Below are 12,174 nucleotides of genomic sequence, written 5' to 3' on the forward strand. Positions count from 1 at the left end.
ATAAGACATTATCTAAATACAGAAGAAAATGTCTTGAAAGGGCCTTGTGGGCCCCCTCCTGTTACAAATCCTGACTACGCCGCTGGGTTTCTGTGGAGCTTCAGGCACGTTATGGATGCCCTCGTTAAAAAGGGTCTTTTCGTACTCGAGAATCAACTTCACAACTTTTTACGCAAAAACATATCAAAGGCTAATCCCTGACTATGCTAGCCATGCACTTGGTAAAACGGTGCTAGTATATGCACATTATTAAACTGATTTAATCCTTCTGATAACACAAAAATACCCCGTCCAAATCTAGAAATATTCTGTCTTTGACCTGTAATGAAATTGCTCGTTATTCCATGTTGTTCGGACACGCACTTCATATATTTTGAAGCAACACGTTGAGTGTTTTGGTAAACAAAATAAAAGCTCCCGCGCCTTCTGCCGAGGCATGAGCAATTGGCGGGAAATGAGCAATTGGCGGGAAATGAGCAATTTTCCTGGTTGCTTGAAGAGTATCATATTTACGTTAACACACATTTTATACTTTTGCCTAAGGATCAGAAAAAGAGTTTTGCTTTAAAAATACTAATAATGGTCTGTGCTGAAATGCTCCATCTAACCCATCTAATAATAGAAAGTCCAGCAAAAAGAGTCTCCAAATGCCGATGCAGTTTTTTTTCCAAAATTTTTATTTCCGTTTCCGGTTCACGTTTTCCCATGATGACACTTTTGGGATTATTTTTTTCTCTTTTTTGTCTTTCCGTTTTCTAAAGACGGTCGCAGACCGAAAGCTGTGCTAAATGCTTCCTCGGAAAACCAAGAGAGTGAGAACGAGTTTGGTTAACGCTATGAAGTGCGACTTCCGGTCGTTCTTATTTCCGTCAAATCCGGCCGACTGGGACCACACACATGTCCTTGCGGCAGAAAGAAAGTAATTGTGTTAATTCCATATCTGAGGTGACGGCTTTGCTATCTTTGTGCTGGTTGTTCGGTTCCATGGCCGCACACTCTCTTCGCGATTAATATACACCGATGTAATTGCAGATAATATATTTTCTCACTCCCCTATTGCACGTGTAGGGCCTTGTCCATAGTCTTTTGTTGATCGTATGAAGAGCAATGAACCAAAATCTTGTTGTTCTTTTATATAAATAAAAATATATATGACCCGTACGCGTTGTTAGCTGCGCGCTCGTCTACCTCTTTTCGCGCCCTTCAATGCTTTTATTTTCCATTTACGCAAATTCGATTCTAAAAGCGCGTATATGCTATTATTGTCAGCCTTTCATCTCACTTTAGCCCCCGCTTACATTTTCGAGAATAACAGCCACTGTGTAACCGGTTTGGGTTTCCTGTGTATGTGGCCGCTGACGGCAGAGATCGTGGTCTCCCTTCTCCATGACGACGAGTGAAGGAACAAACATGGCGGCCGAAGATGAGACGTACTACTTAGAACGTATCCTTTTCTTGGGACTAACAAGCCATATTTACAAGAAATTTAATTTGTAGATGAGTATTTTAAAAAGAGTTTGTTATTATAAATCGTGGGTATTTGTAGTTAGAAACAAGCATAAACACACAATTCTCCAAGAAATCTGGGCGATTTGTTATTGTTTTCTTCAATGCTTTCTCATAGGATAATAAGCAACTAGTCCTTTGCTGATGTATAAATGTAACCATAGTTACATGAAATATAGTTCAGGTTCTAACTCTTATCTTTCGCTTTTTTTCTCTTGCTATGTTAATGGAATTCCTTGACTTTGTCCCAGAGCTCACAGTCGCTGATGACAGCGATGATGAATTTCCTTACGAGGAGGTAACCATTTATAATATTATTATTGTTGTTATTAAATTGACAATGGTGCATTTATCCAGTTTTACTTCATAGCCGTAGTTTTCTGAGTCATCATATTGTCGAATTGTAATTGTTCTTGCTTAATTAGGTTCCCATTGAGGATGACTACTCCGTAACCGGTGAGTGGAGTCTTTGTAGATTTTTCTATCAGAAAAGAGCCCTGATCTTTGATTCAGCCAAACGGCTTAGAATATTAAGCTTATAAACTAAAGGCTTTGTTTTCTTGCAGAGGGAGATGAGGATTTAGACACTGCTGTGAAAACAATTAAAGAGAAGTCTGAAGATGCTTCACTGATTGTAAGTTCAAATACATACTCTTAAATGTTATTAACTATGTTATTTATCATCGTTAGGGCTCTGAAAAACAGAATTAGGAAGTGTTTTATTAATATTTTGTGGAAGGAAGAATGCTATGGATTGTTGGCGATACTTTTCGCAAGTTGATTGAGTGAGCTTATCAAATCATGAAATTTATGTATAACTTTTGAAATCCTGTATAATTCTGTTAATGTAGATGTGAATCAAATACCAAAAAAAAACGTTTTTCTCATACACCATGAACATCCATTATCTGTGCGTTTTACTCTTGCAGTGTTTCACTCAAATCATTTCCCATTAGTTACCATCACAAGGTTCGTTGTTACTAAAATTATTACCCTTGCATATAACAAAGCATAGATACATTTAATAGCCTGCCGGTGCTTTTTCAAGCAATAACTGTATGGTACTACAGTAGTTTAGGATGTGAAATAATTGTTTGATTAGCCCTATATTAGCGTTATGTGTGATTGTAACAAAGCTCAAAACAGCACATAGCTCAACCACCAAGTTATGCGTCAAATCTTATTCACTCAAGGACCAATGGTAAAACAATTATTAATGTTGTATTTCTATTGCAGAAATCTGGTCCACTTGTAGCAAGTGTCACAACAGTAAGTGGCTTTTTATACTACTTACTATTTTATACTAAGCTCAGCGACCCTGCCTTCAGGGCACCCTCTCCCCCAGGGGGAGGGGGTTCTGTAACTAAGTGTGATCATCCTATTATTTAGGGTATACAATTGTATCAAATGCTATCCCTTAGAGGTGTTCAAAGATTCTTATGTTTCTGATGTCCCTTGGGAGGTCCCTCACTAATGGTTCATCCAATAACAACAGGACTAGATAACAGCACTCTATCCAATAACAACAGGACTAGGTGAAAGCACTCTAAAAAGTTATCAGAAATGAGAAAGGAATACAATGCTTCTTTAATGGCTTTCTCTTAAAATTAGAAATTTGCTTCAACCACACCTTCTATGCATCTCTTAGGGGTAAGGATTGCTTTTGACCACACCCAAGTGCTAGTGGAAGTCCCAACCTGTCCCTCTTATTACATTACACCCATGGGGCAGGGGTACATCGTTTCCTTTATCATTTTCTTCTTTAAACCTGCAACCCATGTTTTTGCTACTATACAGTTATTCAGGTGTATAGTTGTATAGTTTTATTTGGCTTTTAAAAACTGGTCCTTTTATTAACACTTCCAGAGACCAGAAGTAGTAGAGGACTTTGTGAGAAATTTCCTAGTAAAGATGGGAATGAATAAAACTCTTGACTGCTTCCAGACTGAATGGTAAGACAAACACCAGTGCATCATTACTATCCTGAGTATTTCTAATAACCTCTCTCTTTTGAATTGCCTTCTCCCCCACACCTTCTATACCCACTACTTTTTACACTATTTACCCTACCCCTCACCTTTACTCTCCATCCCCTACCCACCATCCACTTAGCCTATGACTTGCCCTCTACCCCTACCATACATTGTTATCCCAACCATCTACCTCTATTTCCTACCCTCCAATGGTAAGGATACATGGAAATAGTGCATTATCACTTCCCGACTTCATCTCCTGCCCGCAATATCTTCCACCCTCTCTGGCTCTCCCTCATTCCATCCATTGTTTCCTAGATCCTCCTTTCCTACCCCCTTCCCTCCATCCCTGCCCCTCCCAATCCCCTACCCCATTTTGTCCATTTCCTATCCCATTTTGTCTATTCCTTACCCCTTTCCTCTATCCCCTACCCCTTTTTTCCATTCCCTACCCCTTGCCTCCATCCCCTTCCCTCTCTCCCCTACCCCACTTCGTCCATTCCCTACCCCTTCCCTCAATCTCTTACCCTTTCCCTCCATCCCCTAGCCCACCGCTTTGCCATTTCCTCCATTTCCTACCCCATCCCTTTCCTTCAATCCCCTTTCCCATTTTATCCATTCCCTACCCCTTCCCTCCATTTCTTACCCTTCCCTCCATCCCCTACCCTATCCCATACCTCCATCCTCTACTTTATCTCTTTCCCATTCCCTCCATTGCCTACCCCATTCTCTCTTTCCCTTCCCCTTTCATCTACCCCCAACCCCTTTCCTCTACCCACCTAGTACCATCTACCTGACAAATCCGTACGGACAACTTACTAATTTACTTGTCATGCCATAGAAGCTAATAGCCTATCTATCATACATCTATCTGCTTGCCAGGTATGAGCTCATGCAGAAAGGACTATTAAATGAAGAGGAAGTTCGTATTGTTCCAGATCTGTTTGTCAAGTGAGTAAACAGAAGTGAACTACTGTACTTACATTATGTTTTTTGCTTATGGGATATGGATGTTTTTGTTTTGAGGAATCAACAACTTGATGACACAGTGAAGTTGCTGCGCCAAGATGTTACCAAGTACAAGGATGCGGCAGAGTAAGTATGTTTTATGTCAGGCCAATAGCTGGGGTTTAGTAGAATGTCGTACCTAGTACAGCAGAAGTAGGATTAAGTATGTTTTATGTCAGGCCAATAGCTGGGGTTTAGTAGAATGTCGTACAGTACAGCAGAAGTAGGATTAAGTATGTTTTATGTCAGGCCAATAGCTGGGGTTTAGTAGAATGTCGTACTTAGTAACAGCAGAAGTAGGATTAAGTATGTTTTATGTCAAGCCAATACTGTAGTTTAGTAGGATGTCATACTTAGTTCAGCAGAAGCAGGATTAAGCATGTTTTATGTCAGGTTAATAGCTGGGGTTTAGTAGAATATCGTACTTAGTACAGCAGGAGTAGGATAAAGCATGTTTTATGTCAGGTTAATAGTTGGGGTTGCAAGCAGGGAGGGGGAGCTAACAATGTTTTGGAGACTTGTCTTTTGTTACTGTAATCAGACAATTATCACCTAAAAAGTGTTTATTGTTGTCAAGTATACACTTCAAACAACTTTGAATTAATACAAAAAGCCCAAATAGTCATGTTGGTGAGCCAGAAGAATGAATACAATATACCAAAAACTGGAATTCGACTCTGTCAAATTTTTGTCTTTAATAAGAATTCTTCAGGGCAGACTTAAGAAGGTAAATCCTTACAAGCTTATTTACATCAGTGGCGCGAGACACAAAAACATAACAACTGACAAAAACGTGCATATTCTAGAATAGCAGGTTCTATAGACAAAAAAAAAAATTACATCTCTATGTGGGTTCCTACTACAAAAAAGTCATCATTATTAAGACAGACTTAAGCTGATAAGCGCACTGACCTTTCCTTTCCCTAAGCTGAGCCTCAGAGTCAGGGGCCAATGTAGAGTACTTGTACACATTTTATGAACAAAATATGTTTTGTTTATTCTCACACCAATTTTACACTTTTGATCATACTATTTTGTTCACACTATGATCATACCATTTTGTTCACACTATGATCATAATATTTTGTTCACACTATGATCATAGTATTTTGTTCACACTATGGTCATACTATTTTGTTCACACTATGATCATAATATTTTGTTCACACTATGATCATACTATTTTCTTCACACTATGATCATACTATTTTGTTAACACTATAATCCTACCATTTTGTTCATATGTCCACGGTGAATTTTTTTCTCAATTTAGTACCCCTTCCAGCCAAATTGGGTGGTTCTTTTGTACCACTGTATCCTCTGGTACAGTAGCTACCTTTTTTGAAAGAAAAAGAAATACTTCTTTCTACACCCAAGAAAACTATCCTCAAAACCATAATGAGACCTTAATAATAACCACAATATTTTGTGTCTTGACTGCAATGTTTAAGGGTGCATTCAATTGACTCATTCTGGAAAAAGAAAATGTTTCTTTGGAAATCTCAAAATATATAAATCAAGATTTCAAATTTTAGAAAATAGCCTGTATGTTGACAGCAGTTTTCCTAGCCATGCTAAAGAGACAAAAAAAACATGGTATGGATTTACAAGTAAACAAACTTTCTTGTTAGGAAAGCCAGACAGACATTTGTACGGCTGCGCAAAGAGAGGGACTTCCACCGAATGCATCACAAGAGAGTTGTACAAGAGAAAAACCGTCTTATCACGGACATCAAAAGACTGAAGAAGCATTACTCATCATATGAGCCAACACTTGTTACTCTCAAACATAAGTATGAGGTTAGTGTAGGTGGCTGAGTTGGCTAGGTTTCCCATGTACAATATTTGAGCTAATAAAATAAAATACAGTAACTTCCAGCCCTACTTATCAATCTCCACCGCCTACTCTGAAACCTAATGAAACGCTGAAGTACAGCAGGAAGAAAATGCTATGTTTATTATGCCCTTTTTTCTTTAACTTTCAGGTGGCAATGAAAGAGAAGATGCTAACCAAATTGGAGAGGGATAGAGCTGTTGGGCAGGTAAGTCCATCTTAGGGTCTGCTCACCTGTAATGAATTGTAACTGGTCACTGGTCTGTAAAAGAAAACAAATTTCCATCTGTTTAAATCAGGTTCATGGATTACAGTCCACGCTTCATCAAGTTGGGGGAACAAAAGAAGTGATAACAGGTACGCTATACTACCATGGACCATGAACCCTGTGAAGGACATGCTTAAGACAAGGGAACTCCATCAAGGACATCCTTTAGACATGCGCAACCTGCTTCTAAGGACAGTCTGGTTGAAAAAAGATGGATACACATTTTCTGTATCTCCCCTTCCAATAAGAACAAACCTTATTTTCCATCTTTAAGTTGTACTTGCTGATTGTACAAACTGGTATCAATTGATTATGATAAGTTATTTAATTAAGTTGTTTATTTGGCAGAGGGTACTGGTGGTGGACGTACAATAAGAGTTCAACAACCTGCTCCAGCCCAGGCCACAAACGAAGACCTGGCTCTGACCACTAAGCGCCATCCCAAGGTACGTTGGACCCCTGAGTTCACAAGCTACTCAGAACACCCAGTCCTCTAGGGTATTGACTATTTTGGACTTAAAACAGGGGTGTCGTTCATCTCACAGTACCACTTGTGTGTTTTGATTGACATCTCGACAAATCTAACAAATTAATTACCCACACGAACACTCGCTTTTGTTTTTTGTGTGAAATGTATGGAGAGAAAAATCGACTCTGTCTACCAATTCTAAAAGTTTATACAGGCTTAATATCTATCTGAATATCTAGAAGATGAAAGGTAAGAACAATCATCTCTTACATATTTCTGCTTTTCACAAATTCCGGTCGTGCAGTGATAACCATAATGTTTTGGCACCTAAAAGATATGTCACGTCTATCATAGGAATTTCCATATACTTTTAGTATGTTCTAGTTTTAAATATCACTACACCCCTTCGCCCTTTTATCTGTTTTCTAACATACATCTGGCTGTAACTGTATCTGGCTGTAAATGGATAATTTTTGTTTCAGGATTCTGAGTTTCCGGTGGATAACCGTGTTAACCCAATGTTGGCCCATCATAGAGGCCCATCTGCACACTTGACAAGATCTGGTGGGTTCCGCCTGACACACTCCATCAACGCCCACAGTTTGCCTGTTAGTGGGTATGTAACTGGGATCATTATTTTTATTTAATAAAAGTGGTCGTACCTATCGAGGCTAGAGGGCCAAGCTCCAGGGGGTACAGAGGAATTTGACTAAAACCAAGGCTTAAGCATAACATTGATATTATTTGTATCTAATGACAGAGGCCAGTACCAGTTTTGCTTAACCGTATTAAATACTCTGGTTAACGAACTTGACTATATGGTTAGTTTTTTGATTGGTAAAAATTGAAAGACAGTTGTAAACCAAAGTCACACATTTTAGTCCTCAAATACCACATGACCGCTATTATCTGAAAATAATGACCGTTAACTAAATCAATCTTGGCCTGTAAAATTCGTGGCAAAAGGTGGTAAGAAAAATATTTCTTATGGAATCAAAACTCTTAATGTTCTTGTAATAAGGGCCTCCATATATTTTCTCAGTTCATTAATGGAGCTAAAGTTATCAAGAAAAAGAATTTTTATGTTTTATATGTCTATGTGTGCAGTTTGGCCCTTCATCCGAGGAAACAAGTGTTTGCCACTGTTAGCGATGACAACAAATGGAAAATGTGGGCTATCCCAAGGTGAGCAAAGTAGATCATGGTCCCTTACTATTCCAAGGTGAGCAAAATAGATCATGGTCCCTCACTGACCCAAGGTGAGCAAAGTAGATCATGGTCCCTCACTATCTTAAGCTGAGCAAAGTAGATCATGGTCCCTCACTATCTTAAGTTGAGCAAAGTAGATCGTGGTCCCTTACTATCCCAAGTTGATCAAAGTAGATCATGGTCCCTCACTGACCCAAGGTGAGCAAAGTAGATCATGGTCCCTCACTATCTTAAGTTGAGCAAAGTAGATCATGGTCTCTTACTATCCCAAGTTGAGCAAAGTAGATCATGGTCCCTCACTGACCCAAGGTGAGCAAAGTAGATCATGGTCCCTCACTGACCCAAGGTGAGCAAAGTAGATCATGGTCCCTCACTATCTTAAGTTGAGCAAAGTAGATCATGGTCTCTTACTATCCCAAGTTGAGCAAAGTAGATCATGGTCCCTCACTGACCCAAGGTGAGCAAAGTAGATCACGGCCCCTCACTATCACAAGGTTATACGGGCTTAATATCTGTCTGAATATCTAGAAGATGAAAGATCATGGCCCCTTACCATCGCATGGTAAATCTAATCAAAGTCAAGGAGGCACTCATTTTTACCCACAATAAATGAGGACAACCGTTGACGAAGGCTACTCCCAAGCATTCTGTTCTGGAGTCCTGTGTTTAGCCAAGACAAGAGAGTTGATAAAAGGAGGTTTTGGGTGATCAAGGTGTTAACTGGGAACGTAACGTAAAACATTCGGCTTGTTGATAAGTACTACTGCTCGCCTAATTCCAATTACAAAAGGTCGACGAGTAAGGGGATCTGCACATAAATACCATTGTACCATTTTAGTGTTATAATGTATTGGCTAATAAAGACAGTTCCCACAAAGAAACAATAACCCCATTCCATTCTGTTGCTTAGCTGCAGCTTTATAAAGCGCTGTATACATGTAATGTTATGTCTTATGTTATACATTTTATATTGCAATATTTCCCAGTGGTGACATCATTATGACTGGCGAAGGGCACAAGAATTGGATATCTGACTGTGATTTCCATCCAGGGTGAGAAAAATGTCGCTATTTCTTTTTTTTCAAAATTAAATGGTGGTACAATGACTTTCGTCATTATTTTCATTATTTAAGTCTCCATTATTTCCGTCCGTCTCCATTATTCCGTCTACTTTCTACACATTACGATAATTGGCCAGTTTTACTATCCTTTTTTAAATATCGTAAATAGACGTTCCAGATGATGAGGGGCTAGGTCCCCATTGTTGACAGTGACTCTTTTCCCCACCTAACCACCCAAAGCTAACCTGAAGACGGGAACCCTCTGGCTTAAGAAGGATAACCTGTACTACTGGCATACTACAGCGCTAATATTTGGAATCTATCGTAAACTCTATTATTTCACTTCAGGGGTGCACGGCTCGCGACCTCCTCCGGTGATGGAACTGTTAAAATCTGGGACTTCTCTAAAGCGGAGTGTGTGTTGACCTTTGCGGACCACACCCATGCAGTATGGGGCTGTACCTGGCACTCAAAGGGGGACTTTCTGGCATCGTGTTCTATGGACAACACCTCAAAGATATGGGACCTCAACAGGTAAGACTTTCATTAGAATGGCATTGTCATTTAGCAATGTCGTTACACCATGTGCTATCACGCCATCATTCAGAGCAGTCGAACCATCTCACACTTTTAACACCAATTGTTTTGCTGTTTGTAGTAAGCAATGTGGATAAACACCCATGTTTTGACGTCGTTGCACCCTGTGTTGTCATACCATGTCACGCTTTTGACACCCCTTTTGTTGCTTCTAGTGAGCGACCTGTCTGGTCACGCCATGTTTCGGTGCAGCCATGCCTTGCCGCTCTTCTTACACCATGTCTCTCATTTTGTAGCTAGCAATGTCGTAACATCCTGCGTGGCGAAGTTTTTAATACCAATGTTTTCTTGCTTACAGTGAGCGATGTCGTTACACCCTGCACGGTCACGCAGATTCAGTCAACAGTATCGTGTTTCTGCCTTACTCCAACACTTTACTGACCAGCTCTGCCGATAAGACATTGTCGCTTTGGGATGCACGAACGGTGAGTACATACTGCAACCAATAGGTGAGGAAATATGAGAAAAAAATACAAGAGCCAGGTAAGTACATAGTGCAACAAATAGGTGAGGAAATATGAGAAAAGAATACAAGAGCCAGGTAAGTACATAGTGCAACAAATAGTTGAGGAAATGTTAGAAAAGAATATAAGAACCAAAATGTTTCTGGTGTGTTTACTACTATCAGTTGTGATACTATCATCCACTTCAGAAGTCTGTTATTGCAACCATATAGAAAACTCAGCATTGGTAGCCGAAAAACACCCTGAAGTTTTGTAAAGCAGATATTTTGACGAATCGTTATTTCCTTAGGGGAATGAGAGAGGCTGTGTTTCCCTTATAACTGGTATTCATCATTGTCTCCCTAGGGCCTGAGTCTGTCTACTAATGATATTATCTCTAGGGCCTGTGTGCACAGACGTTTTATGGCCACATGAACTCATGCAACCACTGCACGTTCAATCTCAAGGTATGTGTCTGAGAGTGGGGGGAAAGTGTTTGCGGGGGGGGGGGGTGGGGTTGTGTGTTTGTATGGTATTGTGTTTGTATGTGAGAGGGGGGTATGTGCGTGTGCGTTGCGGTGGGGTGGTAAGTTTGGGTGCGGGGAAGTAGATATGTCTTAGGTGTTTTCTGTGTTAGCTGTTTGTGTTTATTTCGGTTTAAAGAGGCCCCCACTCCCCTCTCAAAATGTGTAGAGTGGCCATCCTTTTATCGCTTTAAAGTATTAAAGGATGAAACCAAGCTAGAGCAAATATTTTTTTGCTCTCTTGTCGAAACAGAATTGCTGTATTTTCTCATCTTATGCGTGTCATCTTATGTCCGGATCTTGTAATCATATTGTAATCTGGTGCGCCGTATAGGGCTACGACTAAAAACAACATACACTAAATGCTGAAAAAATGTTTCACGCTCTTTGGCACTAAAAAATCTGGGTATCATTTCCGTTTCCAGGGCGACACCGTGGCGTCATGTGATGCGTATGGAGTCGTAAAACTGTGGGACGTGCGCACAGTCAGCTGCATGGCGACCGCTGACCTGGGCCCTCATCCCGCTAATCGAGTGGCGTTTGATCCTAGCGGAACAGTACTTGCCATCGCAAGTAACGACGGCTCTGTCCAAATGTATGAAGTAGCGTCCGGTAAAGTTAACCAACTAACCGGACATGAAGATGCTGTCCAAAGCGTGTTGTTTGACCGGGCTGGAGAGTTCTTGCTCTCGTCTGGATCGGATGGGACTGTCCGGATTTGGTCCTGAGCTCGCCGTTTGTGCCAGATAGCGCCCTGCCAAGCGTGGCTTTAATGTTACCATTAGATGGTCATTATGATGTAAACCTTGTATATAATATAGGCTCGCTTTGATAGCTTAGATGATTACATTTGTTCACCTTGACGATTTAGTTTGTATGTATCATTGTCAAATATTTAATTACAGATGAATAGTCTTTTTTGATGATTGTTTTTATAATTTTAATTCCAGTTAAACCCATTGACGGGGTGACCCTTCAATTGGCCTGTACCACCCAAACCCAAATTCATCCATCAATTCAATTCATAAATACAAAATAAACACGAGTTTAGATACTCAGACATCAGTCCAGGGGATAAATGTTGTTGAAGATTTGCATCCAATTAAGGTGATATCAACTACAACAATCATTAAAAGCGTTTTGTTTAGTAACTTATTGCTTGTCATATTTATTTCGCTGTTTAGTAACTTATCGCTTGTCATATTTATTTCTGGATTTGGTTCTGAAGGCCATATAAGGTAATGATATGGTCATTCCTCTGATGTTATTGTGATAATGTTAT

The 12,174-nt window shown here is 39.9% G+C and overlaps 1 protein-coding gene across 1 annotated transcript; it reads left to right on the forward strand.

The window, feature by feature from the left end:
- Positions 1-1,302: 1,302 nt before the first annotated feature.
- LOC5505089 (sperm-associated antigen 16 protein) lies at positions 1,303-12,043 on the forward strand. Its single transcript, XM_048723692.1, has 19 exons — positions 1,303-1,444; positions 1,758-1,804; positions 1,932-1,962; positions 2,073-2,140; positions 2,743-2,775; positions 3,373-3,458; positions 4,362-4,430; positions 4,506-4,574; positions 6,119-6,287; positions 6,473-6,529; positions 6,621-6,678; positions 6,938-7,035; positions 7,541-7,674; positions 8,166-8,243; positions 9,254-9,319; positions 9,677-9,862; positions 10,224-10,350; positions 10,770-10,835; positions 11,318-12,043. The coding sequence occupies exons 1-19, from the start codon at positions 1,387-1,389 to the stop codon at positions 11,618-11,620; spliced, it is 1,803 nt and encodes a 600-aa protein (XP_048579649.1). The 5' UTR covers positions 1,303-1,386; the 3' UTR covers positions 11,621-12,043.
- Positions 12,044-12,174: the final 131 nt, after the last annotated feature.

Source organism: Nematostella vectensis, chromosome 2 (genome assembly GCF_932526225.1).
Source record: "Nematostella vectensis chromosome 2, jaNemVect1.1, whole genome shotgun sequence".
Taxonomy (NCBI): domain Eukaryota; kingdom Metazoa; phylum Cnidaria; class Anthozoa; order Actiniaria; family Edwardsiidae; genus Nematostella; species Nematostella vectensis.